The 13,688-nt window shown below is 53.4% G+C and overlaps 1 protein-coding gene and 3 non-coding genes across 23 annotated transcripts; all 4 read left to right on the forward strand.

Annotated features, from left to right (window-relative positions):
• The first annotated feature begins 825 nt into the window (after positions 1-825).
• Positions 826-12,516, forward strand: TBRG4 (transforming growth factor beta regulator 4). Of its 20 annotated transcripts, none has more exons than XM_065542001.2 (13): positions 856-910; positions 1,099-1,175; positions 3,519-3,979; positions 6,875-7,198; positions 7,480-7,527; positions 7,923-8,094; positions 8,374-8,531; positions 9,200-9,310; positions 10,150-10,294; positions 10,571-10,816; positions 11,027-11,138; positions 11,287-11,401; positions 12,231-12,516. In XM_065542001.2, the coding sequence occupies exons 3-13, from the start codon at positions 3,569-3,571 to the stop codon at positions 12,330-12,332; spliced, it is 1,944 nt and encodes a 647-aa protein (XP_065398073.1). In that variant the 5' UTR covers positions 856-910; positions 1,099-1,175; positions 3,519-3,568; the 3' UTR covers positions 12,333-12,516. The 20 variants fall into 20 exon arrangements, 17 of the variants coding, with proteins under 17 accessions (XP_045245029.2, XP_073891168.1, XP_065398073.1 ...); XM_065542003.2 differs by lacking the exon at positions 1,099-1,175 and having other exon boundaries at positions 3,519-3,583; positions 3,723-3,979; XM_045389091.3 differs by having other exon boundaries at positions 856-889.
• Positions 6,538-6,671, forward strand: LOC123572642 (small nucleolar RNA SNORA5). The gene has a single exon (XR_006697195.1). It is a non-coding gene; the product is annotated as a small nucleolar RNA SNORA5 (small nucleolar RNA).
• On the forward strand, positions 7,597-7,732 carry LOC123572643 (small nucleolar RNA SNORA5). The gene has a single exon (XR_006697196.2). It is a non-coding gene; the product is annotated as a small nucleolar RNA SNORA5 (small nucleolar RNA).
• LOC123572641 (small nucleolar RNA SNORA5) lies at positions 8,150-8,283 on the forward strand. Its single transcript, XR_006697194.1, has one exon. It is a non-coding gene; the product is annotated as a small nucleolar RNA SNORA5 (small nucleolar RNA).
• Positions 12,517-13,688: the final 1,172 nt, after the last annotated feature.

Genomic DNA, 13,688 nt, shown 5'->3' on the forward strand with positions numbered 1-13,688 from the left:
AGATCTCTGCTCACTGCAACCTCCACCTCCTGGATTCAAGCGATTCTCATGCCTCAGCCTCCCTAGTAGCTGGGACTACAGGCGTGCGCCACCACTCCCGGCTAATTTTTTTTTATTTTTAGTAGAGACAGGGTTTCGCCATGCTGGCCAGGCTGGTCTCCTGACCTCAAGTGATCCACCCATGGAGGCCTGGGATTACAGGCGTGAGCCACCGTGCCCAGCCAAAGTAATTATTAACTCCACAGAAAATAAAAGGCTGTGCAGGAAGTAAAATTAATCAAGTCCATATACAGACCTCGGATACATTTTGTTTGCGCTATCCCGCACTTTATTTTGTAATTAAACACCACTATTTAAAAATCAGGAAAATTGCACATAAAAATCCAGAATTTTAGACGTAAAAAAAAAAAATTGCTAGGTCTAGATAAACTGCCTGCATTTACTCAAGAACAGCTTCAAGTGCAGCTGCAAGTGGGCGCTCTGGAGTTCCCCAGTCTCCACTCACTCGCCCTCCCACACCCCACATGCCTCAGCATTGCCTATCCCACTCCACCAGCCCAGTCTTTCACCGCCCTAGGAGCTCTCCTACGCCTACGCAAGCTGGGAAGGATCGCGGGACAGCATGGACAACAAAGGGTCGTCTCCCGCACTCCGTATGAGGATTAGGTACTGGTCGCGGGGCAACCGAAGCCTTTCTTCCTATCACCTAACGCTCCACTTGAGCCCTCAGCAAAGACGGTACCCGCCGAAAAGGTGTGGCCGGAAGCTGGAGACGTGGCTTCCGGACGGGCGGCGCGAGGCTCGCCTCGTTTCCGCCGGCGCTCCGAGTGACGTAGGAAGCGCGCCGCGCACCTCATGGTTCCGGGGACAGTTAGGGCGGCGGATGGAGGTCAGCGGTGGTTGTGACGGCGTAGGTCTTGTGGCACGGGGAGAAGGGGCGGCTGGGCGTGGGTTTCGAGGCGTGGCTGGGAAGGTGTCAGGGGTCCTGGGATGCGGTGAAACTGGGGAGCAGGTTGGGACGCGGTGGGATGCGGTGTGCCTGGCCGTCCGCTCGTTCCGTGCTGGCTTGCCAGTGCGCACGCTTCCTCTCTCATCTAGCTCGCGCGGCCGGGCCTGGAAGACGCCGCCCCTGTTGACCGTCCATGACCCCAGCGAGCCAGTTTTCGTGACTTAGTGCAAGTTGTTTTCTCTCTGCATTTTAGAACTAAAGTTTTGGATTTTTGTTTGCCTAAACCCAAGTCCGGTTCCTGGGCTTCCGTTTACTCCGCTAAACTGCTCTTAGGGCTTTTAAAAAATCGGAAAGGAGGCTGGGCGCGGTGGATCACTTGAGGTCATGGTGAAACCCCGTCTCTACTGAAAATACAAAAATTAGCCAGGTGTGGTGGCGCAGGCCTGTAATCCCAGCTACTTGGGAGGCTGAGGCAGGAGAATCGCTTGAATCCGGGAGGGGGAGGTTGTAGTGAGCCGAGGTCGCGCCATTGCACTCCAGCCTGGGCGACAGAGCGAGACTGCGTCTCGAAAAAAATAAAATAAGTCGGAAAGATTTCTCCACTGTACTTAGGCTCAGAAAGTGGTAGATGTTGCGTTTGGGCAAATACTCCGACTGAGATCGCTCTCTTTTTTTTTTTTTTTTTTTCTTTAAGTGGAGTTAGACCAAGCTTTTTACAGCTGCAGTAATCCCCTCATGTAAAAATAAATGTGCTGGCCATATACCAAGTTCCAGGAAGTGGAGAAAGTTCAAACGTACATTCTGCTTTGGCAGAAATGAGGCCCGGGTGAACGTTTTAGCTTGCCCTTGTCATGTGTGTTCCCTGGGTCATTTAATCGCTGTAGGGAGCTAGAATAGCTAATAGATTTTTTTTTTTTTTTTTGAGACTGAGTCTCGCTCTGTCGCCCAGTCTGCAGTGCAGTGGCGCGATCTGGGCTTACTGTAAGCTCTGCTTTCTGGGTTCACGCCATTCTCCTGCCTCAGCCTCTCGAGTAGCTGGGAGTACAGGTGCCCGCCAGCATGCCCGGCTAATTTTTTTGCATTTGTAGTAGAGACGGGTTTTCACGGTGTTAGCCAGGATGGCCTTGATCTCCTGACCTCATGATCTGCCCGCCTCGGCCTCCCAAAGTGCTGTGATTAGTGATAACAGGCGTGAGCCACCGCCCCCGGCCGATAGAATTGTTAAAAGCACATTGCTGGAGATGGCAACATTGAGTTTGGCCTTGGAAGGATGAGATGTGTTTTAAAGGGCCTGATCGGGGGAGGAGGAGACCCGGGTAACAAGTCCTGTAAGGTGGGGTGGAAGTGCAAGGCCTGTTTAAAATGGGGCCTTGTGTTGTTGGGAGGCAGAAAAAGGGCTAAGACTGAAAAAATCATTCTGGGCCATGTTATGAAGTGCTGCTTCTTATTGGTTCAGAGTTTTTGCTGTTAGAAATTTGGTAGGGGGGAGTTTAGTAGGCTAGTGATGTAATCTACCTTGGTTTCGAGAGGCTCACACCTATGTCTGCAGTGTTAAAATATATCCACAGAGGCTTTGGGAATGTGAATTCTTCCTTTTTTTTTTTTTTTTTGAGATGGAGTCTCACTCTTGTCACCCAGGCTGTAGTGCAGTGGTGTGATTTCGGCTTACTGCAACCTCCATCTCTGAGGTTCAAGCAATTCTTGTGCCTTAGCCTCCCAGGTAACTGGGATTACAGGCATGCACCATGATGCCCAGCTAATTTTTGTATTTTTAGTAGAGGTGGAGTTTCACCATGTTGGCCAGGCTGGTCTCAAACTCCTGACCTCAAGTGATCCACCCGCCTAGGCCTCCCAAAGTGCTGGGATTACAGGCGTGAGCCACCATGCCTGGCCAAGTCCATAATTCTTTTTTGAGACGGAGTCTTGCTCTGTCGCCCAGGCTGGAGTGCAGTGGCCAGACCTCAGCTCACTACAAGCTCCGCCTCCCGGGTTTAAGCCATTCTCCTGCCTCAGCCTCCCAAGTAGCTGGGACTACAGGCGCCCGCCACCTCGCCCGGCTAGTTTTTTGTATTTTTTAGTAGAGACACGGTTTCACCGTGTTCACCAGGATGGTCTCGATCTCCCAAAGTGCTGGGATTACAGGCTTGAGCCACCGCGCCCGGCCCAAGTCCGTAATTCTTAATCCTAGTTACCCTTGAAATTTAAAAAAAAAAAAAAAAATGCTGTCTGGGTCCTGTCTGCAGAGATGCCATCATTTAGGAGACCTTGGGCAGGACCTGGGAATCTGAATTGTTGAACCACATCCTAGGTGATTTCAAATTACAAGCAGGATGAAAACCTTCCCACCCAGGCTGTAATGCTCCTGAGTTTTGATATTTCATGGCATTCTGTACTGAAACAAAAATCCTGTGAGATTTTTGCTTCAGAAATACTATTACATGCCTATGGATTGTCAAGAAAGACAGTCTGATTTTACAGATAGGGTGGCTTTGACTCTATTTCATTTGTCAAATTTGTGAGTCAGGAACTGCCCCTGTAGTAGCCCCTTCTCTCTCCTTTTTCTCTTCAGGGTTTGGAATCAGTTGCTAGGAGTCTTGTCTCTCTGCCACCCAGGACGTTATGGCAGCTCACCTGGTAAAGCGATGCACGTGCCTCCTGAGAGAAGCTGCTCGTCAGGTCCCTGTCATGGCTCCAGTTGGCCGACTGAGACTTGCCAGGGTAGCCCATAAGACTCTGACTTCCTCAGCCACCTCACCCATTTCCCACTTCCCAGGTTCATTGGTGGAGCTGGTGGAGAAGGAACAAGCGTTTACTCCCTACATAGAGAACCAGGTGGACCGTCTCATCAAGAAGGCCGCAAGGCCAGAGGAGCTCCTGGAGCTCCTTGGTGGCAGTCACCACTTGGACAACAATCATGCGGCCCTAGTACTTATCCGGCTCTCTCACTTGCTGTCTGAGAAGCCAAAAGACAAAGCCTTGCTTATACAGGATGCCCGCTTTCAGCAACTTCTCTGTCTGCTCAACAGTCAGGTGGGTGCCGGAGTGTTGTCTGAGAGCATGGACAAGAGAAAAACAGCCAGAAATGCTGGGGTCCACAGCAGCCAGTGCTTACCAAACATAGACAGGGGCCCTGCATGTCTTGTGGTATTTTTCATTTTTTTATAAATTTCAAAGTGTTTTATTGTGCTTTCTCTTTGTTTATCCTTACGAGAGCCCTGTTAGGTAAATATTGCTATGCTTGTCTTACAGACAGACAGCCGAGATGCTTAGTAATAGAAGCATGGGAAGCGAGCCTGGTTCTCAGTTCTTTGGGTGCTTTCCCCCTCACCGTATAGTCTGGACTTGTATTGCTCTCTGCCAGTGTCTGACTGATGGCAAGGCACTGTTCTTGAAGCCAAAGGAGATGCAGCATAACCGATGGAAGGTCCTTGAAACTTGAGACAGACGTGGGCATGATCTAGCCATGTTCAGACCCTCCCTCCGAGGATGACCATGGAGAGAGGCAACAAGACCCATTTGTGTGGCACTGAGCAGGGCAGATTTCAGTCTGCTCACTGTGAGGGACTCCCTTCTTAGAGAGTCTTCCCCGGGGCTCCATGTACAAAAACAGGAGTACAGACTCCTGCTGTGGCTAAGCTGGCCCTAACTCCCTGGTCTGCTTTGCAAGGGAGGTGCTGGGGCACTGAAACCATGTTTCCGGTTGTCAGGTGTAATGAAGAGAAAGGCACTATCCAAGGAAGGAGTTAAGTATGTATATATTTGCATGTGTCGTGTGGACTGGGGTTACAGTACATACTTATTTCTTGCTGGGGATATAATTCATAAAATGAACTTAGTTAGGTCCCGTTGTTATTTGGCTATAATTCTAATTGCTGTTTATTGACTCTTTACTCACATGTGATTTAAGTCTTATGATGCAAGACTGAACATTGTAACAAAATTATAAGGCAAGTATCTGTAATATAATAACAGCTTTCTTTTCAAAGATTTTCCTGCTGTCCATGAAACCAGAAGGTAGACACCCAGATCTTCTGTAAGATTAGAATTTACTCCAGTACTTTCTCCCTCCTCCCCAGCCCTTCAAACAGCGGCTTCTCTGTTCCCAGGTCACCTCCTTGAAAGTGTGGTTTCTGCTTTCATTCATAAGTGAAGAGACTGAACCTGAGGGTTCAGTGTTGAGAGACTTGGCCCAGGAAAGGACGGAGCCACACTTGTTTTACCATCTGCTCTCTTCTGCGAGGATGGAGTCAGGGCCAAAGGGCTCTAGAGCCACCCATGTTGACAGTCTGGGCCCTGTGGAAACAGTACCTGAATAGCAGTCACCCTCTTCAGAAACAAAGCAGGCTCCAGCAGAGAGGGTGGGCCATGGTGCAGGTTCGGATCCAGAACTATATAGAAATAAGTTCACCTTTGTTTACCTGTGCAGCAGGGCTGATGGTTCTCATGGGATGTTGGTGTCTCATAGGGGTACACAAAGAGAATGATGCCCGGCATTTAGTAAGAACCTGTTCAGAGGTGCTGCTGGTAGCAGCAGCAGCTTGGTCATCCCCAGGAGGCCTCTGCATTTGGGTGCTTAGTGATACCAGAGGTCTTTTTACCCATATGTCAAAGGCTCTCCTGCAAACCTTTGTGCCCAGGGTGCTCCTCCTCTTGCAGGCAGTTGAGAGAGTCTGGTGTGCTTGGGTGCCACATCCCTGGAGGATAAAGATGGTGGTTCACTGCCTAATGCTCTGCAGGGATTCCTGCTTATTGCAGCAGTTGCATTCCTAAGAAACTTCACATTGCCAGAAACTGTGAGGTTAGTTTGTTAGAGAACAGTTTAGGGATTGGAGCTTCTCTGACTCAAAAACAAATTATTTTACTGGAGAAAAACCAGTGTTTTTTGTTTTCTTTATTTTTGTTTTGTTTTGTTTGAGACGGAGTCTCACTCTCTCACCCAGGCTGGAGTGCAGTGGCACAGTCTCAGCTCACTACAGCCTCCATCTTCCAGGTTCAAGTGATCTTCCCACCTCAGCCTCCTGAGTAGCTGGGACTACAGGCGTGTGCCACCACACTTGGTTAATTTTTGTATTTTTAGTAGGCACAGGGTTTCACCATGTTGACTAGGCTGATCTCAAATTCCTGACCTCAGGTGATCTGCCTGGCCCAAGTTTTTAATACCTAAAACTTTTCACGTCATTGCAAGTAAAAGTCATGAATGATAACAAAACTGATCTTAGCAAGCCTAAGTGCCACCTTCTCTACCATCAGGTCACATCCATCAGGCTCAACTTTTTCTCTGACCTCTTGTATTGACTTGACAGCTTTACTTGCAGCTCAAGTCTGTGTGCCCACCACCCAGAGCTGTAGCCAGGACCATGTAAAAGAGTGTGGTCTCTCTTTAATCAACTACATTATGTCAAAGCTTCATTGGGGAAACTTGGAGAATTTCCCTTGCCACTCATAGTTCTTGCTTGCAAGCAATTGCAAATGACCTCAGCCACCTTGAGCAGAAATGTGCTATTTATTGTAACCTAGAGGATCAGGCTCAGAGGTGTACCCTCGGATCTGGCCGGTGCCTGAGGGGAGCTCCTGCTCTGCTGGTACTTGGCAGCCATGTCAAATTCAGTGCCTGCCCTGCCCATGGTAGCCACTGGCCCAGAAGGCTGCCACAGAAACACTGTGACTCATGGGCCCTGTTCCTGTGTCCCAGGCTCAGGGATAAATTTGGTTACAGACACCAGGCATCTAGGCCTCGAGGCTGAGCAAGGCTGCGAGGAGCAGCAAGGCACCCTGGCCCTGTTACAACAGAGTAGGGAACTGATACTGTCTTCTCTGAAGAGTTGTAGTAAATGCACGTGAAACAAGGTTCAGAGAGGGGGCCTCCAGCTCACACACAGGACTGACAGTGCCACATTACTTCTCCTGTGTCCTTTCTCTGCCTAGATAAACTTGGTCTGGCATGGTACCCTCTCGAGGTTGCTGCGGAGCCTCTATGCTCTGGGCCTCCCCAGGACCTCCAAGGAGCTGCAGTCAGTGGAGCAGGAGGTCCGCTGGCGCATGCGGAAGCTCAAGTACAAGCACCTGGCCTTCCTGGCAGACTCCTGTGCCACCCTCTCACAGGAACAGCACTCCCAGGAGCTGCTGACTGAGCTTCTCATGCACCTGGAAAGGCGCTGGACAGAAATTGAAGATGGCCGCACATTAGTGACCATCATGATGAAAGTGGGACACCTCTCAGAGCCACTGATGAACCGCCTGGAAGACAAGGTACTGGGCCTGAAAGCAGGTGGCACCCAGCCTGCCTCCCCTCGGCTTTGGACTTGTTCTTTGGGTGACAGTTGTCTGCAGAGGGGTGCATTGTATGCACTGGGATCAGAGCCCCGGGAGCTTCTGTCTGGAGCCTCAGGCATCACATGGGGTAGGACCGGAGGGCTCGGAGCTGCAACAGGTGATTGCCCTGTGGCTGCATTCATCAAGCACCACTTGCTCCTCCCAACACAGGCACTTCCCTGATTGCACCTTTATCTTTCCCCCAAACCCCGTCACAGCACAGTCTTGAGAAGAGGGCATGGCAGGCAGCTCCTAAAGTAACACAGGTACTGCCCAGGCCTGGCTTCTGGCTAGAATTCTCCTGGAGATGTGGTAACCCCTATCAGCTGTAGCCCTGCAGTCAAGTCAAATTCAGTGCCCGTTCCTGTCATAGCGGGGGCTGGCCCAGATGGCTGCCACAGCAAGCTCCACAGCTCATGGGCCCTGGGTCGCCTATCCTGGGACCTGGGGATAGTTTAGCTGTGGACACTACTCCAGGTCCAGGGGTTCCCTGGGGTGGATGAGGAGGCAGGCCCTGCACAGTCGTCCTGTGTTTAGTCAGCTCAGGCCCAGTTGCTGTCTCACAGGGGCTGCACTGGATGGGACCATGGGACCCCTGCCCCCAGCTCGTCCCTGCCGCCCCAGGCCATTGAGCTGACCTCTGCGCGGCTGTGGTTGACAGTGCCTGGAGTTGGTGGAGCAGTTTGGCCCCGATGAGCTGCGGAAGGTGCTGGTGACACTGGCAGCTCAGAGCCGGCGGTCCGTGCCCTTGCTGCGGGCCATCTCCTACCACCTGGTGCAGAAGCCGTTCTCTCTGACGAAAAGTGTGCTCTTGGACCTGGCCTACGCCTATGGTGAGCCCTTTGGACAGAACAGTGGAGAGAGGGGAGCTCTGGCCCTGCAGATACCTGCAGCCATGTCAAATTCAGTGCCTGTCCTATGCATGGTAGGCACTGGCCCAGAAGGCTGCCACAGAAACACTGTGACTCATGGGCCCTGTTCCTGGGTCCCAGGCTCAGGGATAAATTTGGTTACAGACATCAAGCAGCGAGACCTTGAGGCTGAGGTGGGGTGAGGCTGGTGGGATTGCTGACCCTCCGCAGCTAAACCCTGTGATCTGCTCTGTCCCGAAGGCAAACTTGGCTTTCACCAGACCCAGGTGTCCCAGCGCCTGGCTGCCGACCTGCTGTCCCTCATGCCCAGCCTGACTTCTGGTGAGGTGGCCCGCTGTGCCAAGTCCTTCGCCTTACTCAAGTGGCTCAACCTGCCACTGTATGAGGCCTTTGCCCAGGTGAGCCAGGGCCTGGCCCCAACTCAGAGAAGCTGGCTTCCTGGCCATCTGCTGGGAACCATTGCCTTAGTCGGGAAAGCAAAGCCAGTCTGAAAATGCCCACTTGTGGGGGCAAATACATACTTCTTGCATTTTGGCTTATATTGAAAGGGCTGCTATTCAGTTCTCAAAAAAGTGTTTGAGAACTGTTTCCTCTGTTCTTTCACTGACCATCATAAGTGCTTCCATCCGTTTTGGGGTAGCTGTAGCAGGTAGCAGCATGGCTGGTGAGGCTGAGAATCCACTCAGAACTGTCTCCTGATCACTGATCTCCCCCCCCCCCGCCCCCCGCCAAAGTGGAACTGTACAGAAAGATGACACCTGCATTTTCGTTTATTTGTGACCAGTCTAAACTAAGTTTACTGGTTGGAGAATATTTCTAAAGCCCTTACTGAAAAGAAGCAGTTTCTAAGTGTCCCAAGCCTCTGTGGGTAGTTGCTGCCAGGCGAAGGAGGATCTGGGCCTGTGTAAGTCCTTCTCTGTGCCCAGCAGAGCTCATGGGCCCCAGATGGAGGGTCCTCCCGTTGCTGCTGGCCATGCAGGCTCCCCTCAGACTCAGAGCTGGGCAGGAGGACAGCGTGCTGGGCAGAGAGCTTATTCTGTCCATCTGCTATTTTTGACCTATCCAGCACGTCCTGAACAGAGCGCAGGACATCACCGTGCCTCACCTATGCAGCGTACTTCTGGCTTTTGCGCGTCTGAACTTCCATCCAGACCAAGAGGATGAGTTTTTCAGCCTGGTACGGCCTCTGGGCTCCCACTGCTTGACGTTTACCCTCCCCTGCAGCTAATTGTTCATGAACTGTCCTCCCAAGATCAGCTCGGGCTGGGCGGAGGGGGAGGGGCCGCTATGTGTGGCATGAGGGGGCAGGGGGAGCTGGCTGGAGCCAGGCATCCTAGGGATCACTGAGAACAAACATGAAATCCTGCTGTCTCACTGACTGCCCTGCCAGGCAGCGCTGGGGGGCCCTGCCTCTGGTGCTCCTTTTAATGCCCTGTTGATGCTCAGAAGCTCCAGTGGGCCTTCATGCTATGTGCCCCAGCTCAGGATAGGAGGGGGAGCCTTGTTTATGAAGACTTCAGGACAGCCACAGAGGCCAGCAGGCCACATGTGACCCCAGGCTCCCTAGGATTCCATCAGGGGTTTGCCTGGTACAGTCCTGAGAACAACCAGCCAGGGGCTGGGAGCGCTTCACCTCTTGGATGTTCTCGTCTCTCAGAGGAGCAGAGATTCCTCCTCCCTTTTCCCAGGTACTCACTTGGAGACATTATGGGAGAAGGGATTTTGTTCCCTGCCGGTAGGTTGGTTGTAGTAAACCTAATCAAATGCCAGCATTCAGCAGCACTCTTCCTGCTGTCCAGAGTGATCTTGGGGCATGAGGAAGATTCCTCGTACCTTCAAGCCCAGGATTGCTCCAGACCTCACCAAGGGCCAGGGTTCTGCCTCTTGTTCCCCAGTAGCCTCCTCTGGCCTCATCCCAACCGGGCCAAGACCACATCTTGGACTGTGACTCACCCATGGCTATTTGCAGCCCCTTAGGAGAGCCTGCTTTCCCCACCACACCCTATCCTTAACCAGGTACATGAGAAGCTGGGGTCAGAGCTGCCAGGCCTGGAGCCAGCCCTGCAGGTAGACCTGGTGTGGGCCTTGTGTGTGCTGCAGCAGGCACGGGAAGCAGAGCTGCAAGCCGTCCTCCACCCTGAATTTCACATCCAATTTCTAGGTGAGCCCCTTGCCCCTAGTACTACTGGAACTGGGGAACTGCCTGGTCTTGTCTGCCTAGTGCCATGTGAGGATTTGGGGCAGATGGAGGCCAGGGCTGTCACTCCCCGTTGCTCTCCATCCCCTCCCTGTGGGTGGCCAGCAGACTATAACTCTGCTGCCTCCTGACCCAGAGAACTGGGCTGGGACTGGGTGTAGGGGTGCTACTGCCCTCTCATCCAGGGTCTCCCCATCTCTGGCCCCTAGACCCACCTCCCTTTTTCTGCTTGTTCCCTAGGGGGCAAGTCTCAGAAGGATCAGAACACCTTCCAGAAGCTGCTCCACATCAACGCCACTGCCATGCTAGAGCACCCCGAGTACTCAGGTCCCCTTCTGCCAGCCTCGGCTGTGGCCCCTAGGCCCTCAGCCCTTGACAGGAAGGTGACCCCCCTGCAAAAGGAGCTGCAGGAGACACTGAAGGGGCTGCTGGGGAGCGCCGACAGGGGCAGCCTCGAGGTGGCCACGCAGTATGGCTGGGTGCTGGGTGAGGGCTCCCCCTGGTTGGCACAGGGCCTGGCACTGCCTGAGTCTAACAGGACTCTTCTAACCCACCCCCTCTGCAGTAAGAACTGACCTAGGGAGCTGTAGGGTGTCAACCTGGGCTCCCCACAATCCCATCTTTGTTCATCCTTCCTGTGGGGGGGTTTCTGAGGGATGTCCCCCAACATGTTCTCATCCCACACTTCTGCCCCAGATGCTGAGGTGCTGCTGGACAGTGACGGCCAGTTTCTGCCCGTAAGGGACTTTGTGGCACCTCATCTTGCCCAGCCAACTGGGAGCCAGCCACCACCTGCAGGGGCTAAGAGGTAGGTGGCCAGGGACCTGTTGGCCATGGCCCCAGTAGAGGCCATGGGGGCACCATGGATGTTGGACTGCATATTCTTTGCTTTCCCTCTTTGCCCTCTGAGGGGCTGGGAGACTGGAAGCATGCCAGCTACCCCTTCTTCCTTCCAGGCTAGCTTTCCTGCGGTGGGAGTTCCCCAACTTCAGCACCCGAAGTAAGGACTTGTTGGGTCGCTTTGTTCTGGCCCGGCGACACATACTGGCTGCAGGCTTCCTGATAGTGGACGTGAGTACCTCTTGGGCAGGTGGTCACTACACAGGGAGAATCCCCAACCCCCACTAGAGAGGGGATCAGGTGGAACTGAGCCAGCAGGTATAGACACATACCCTGCCTGTGGCCCCAGGCCTCTCCCAGGAGCTCAGGGAAGGAGTTTACTGTGGATCTTAGGTGCTCCAGCCTCCCCTCTAACCTTCCTAGCATCTCACCCCGTGGGTGAACCCAAAAAGGCAACCAAGCCTGCTCATTCAGCTTAAGAGATGGGCAGGGTAGGGCCCATTCACAGATGAGCAGCTCGAAGCCCAGGAGGCTGCACAGCTGTTGGGGCTCTGAGTGCAGCGGCTCTGCCCCCTTGGTCAGCCTGTTGTCAGGAAAAGTAGGACCAGTGGGACTGGCAGGAGCAGAAAGATGCAGGTCCTGGGCCTGACTCTGGGTTCACGCCTGGGAGACCTTAGCTAAGATCAAAGGGGGCCACCTTCCCTGGAAAGCGCCAGTGAATGAATATGTGGCTTCATGAGCCACACAAGCATTCTGTTTTCTTCTTTGGGTTGTTGCAAGATTTTTAACTGTTTAAAATGTAGAAGCCCTTCTTGGGCCTCCGAGTAGTGTGCAGACCTCTCCAGTACTGACAGTGCTAGCGCCTCTGCCCGCCCGCACCACCTGCAGTTCATGGGCTCTGCCTTGAAGACTTGGAGGCCAAGGGGCAGGTGTGCAGAGCTGTTGGTCACCAGAGGTGTTGGGTGAGGGGTCAGTGTGAGGACAACAGGCAAGCAGGCAGAGCCACTGGCTGGAAGGGATCTCCTTGCCCATGTGACCTGTCTCCCCTGCCTCCTTCTAGGTCCCATTCTATGAGTGGCTGGAACTCAAGTCTGAATGGCAGAAAGGCGCCTACCTCAAGGACAAGATGCGCAAAGCAGTGGCTGAGGAGCTGGCCAAGTGACTTGTGCCAGCAGCATGGGCCGCCTGCCTCTCTGCTGGAAGTCTAGCCGTGGGTGGGCAAGAAGGGTCACCCTTGAGGACAAACCTCCGTGCAGGACCTTGGCCAGAGTGGGGAGGGTGGCCAGCTGCTCTGAGGGACAGAGCATCCTCTTGTGTGTAATAAATCTTTTAATTTTGGTGTTAGACCCCTGGGGCCTTCCCAGGCCTTGTCACCCTCTGCACTCTCAGCACTTGTCTGTCTGCTTTGGGGAGCAGGGCATGGTTCTCCAGAATCTGCCCTGTGCACTCCCCTGCCATGCCCAGCCCAAGAGGGCTGCTTTCGGGACAGACCTGGGTTGTCACCTGCCTGTTCTCTCAGCTGCTTCCTTTCATGTGTGCATATTCACATGTGCCGGCCTCTTGCGTAGGGGTCTCTCTCAGCCCCAGAAGACAGGTGGAGGCCTAGAATTCTGAACCTCCAGGGCAGAGGAGCTTCCCAGGGAAGCTGATTGGAGGTTCAGTGCATGGCTGGGGGTTCTGATGGAGCTGTGGCTACTGAACCACAGCCATCCTGCGAGGCTTTCTCACATCAGTTGTCTCACACTTAGCTGAGTGAAAGGCACCCTGACAGCATGTGGTGACAGGCGTGATGTGAGGGTTGGGTGAGCACTTGGAAGGTGCTGGCTCTGGGAGAGGAGAAGATCCCACTTGGCTGACACCGTGGCACCAAGAGCCAGATTCCATCGTTGTCTTCACCACCCTGACCAGAGCCCTGTGCTGTCATCTAGGAACTGGCTGCCCAAACAGGGTCTTGGTGGCCTCCCTGCTGCTGCGGGGGTTACCAGATGCTGGGAGGCAACAAGCTTTCTACCTTGCAGCCTCTCTTCAGAGACACCCATTGGCAGAACCTAACTAAATAGCAGTCAGGGAACTGGGTTGCCTCCAGCCATACAGAATGGAGAGCGGGACAGTGGGGTGGAGCTGAGAGTGGAGAGGCCCACCGCCTCCAGCACTCCAGGCTCCCCACCCTAAGCTGTTTCCCCAAAAAGAACAAGTCTAGTCACTGCTCTGATGGTTGGCCACTCACCCAAGCATTGGGGTAGTTTCTGCTGGCTTTACTGGGCACCATCAGGCACAGGTGACCACGGTCCTTGTTTGCACGAGTTTTAGGGTTACCACGGGAGTGGTCCCTCACACAGTGGGAGGGGAAAGAGCTGCCAGAGATGATTTCTGAAGCAAGGAAGAGCATCTCAAAGTGGAGACAGCCAGGACAAATGCCCAGGGTGTGGCATCAACTTAGTGCTTAGAGTGGGATGCACAGAGTCTGCAGGGCTGAGACCAAGGAGCTGAAGGAGCCAGTTAGGAGCCAGTTCAGGAG

This window comes from Macaca fascicularis, chromosome 3 (assembly GCF_037993035.2).
Source record: "Macaca fascicularis isolate 582-1 chromosome 3, T2T-MFA8v1.1".
Lineage (NCBI taxonomy): Eukaryota > Metazoa > Chordata > Mammalia > Primates > Cercopithecidae > Macaca > Macaca fascicularis.

Coding starts and splice junctions, on each gene's coding strand:
- TBRG4 (XM_065542001.2), top strand. CDS start 3,569: ATGGCAGCTCACCTGGTAAAGCGATGCACGTGCCTCCTGAGAGAAGCT. Junction 9,311..10,149: donor AGGATGAGTTTTTCAGCCTG/GTACGGCCTCTG, acceptor ATCCTTAACCAG/GTACATGAGAAGCTGGGGTC. Junction 10,817..11,026: donor GCAGTATGGCTGGGTGCTGG/GTGAGGGCTCCC, acceptor CTTCTGCCCCAG/ATGCTGAGGTGCTGCTGGAC.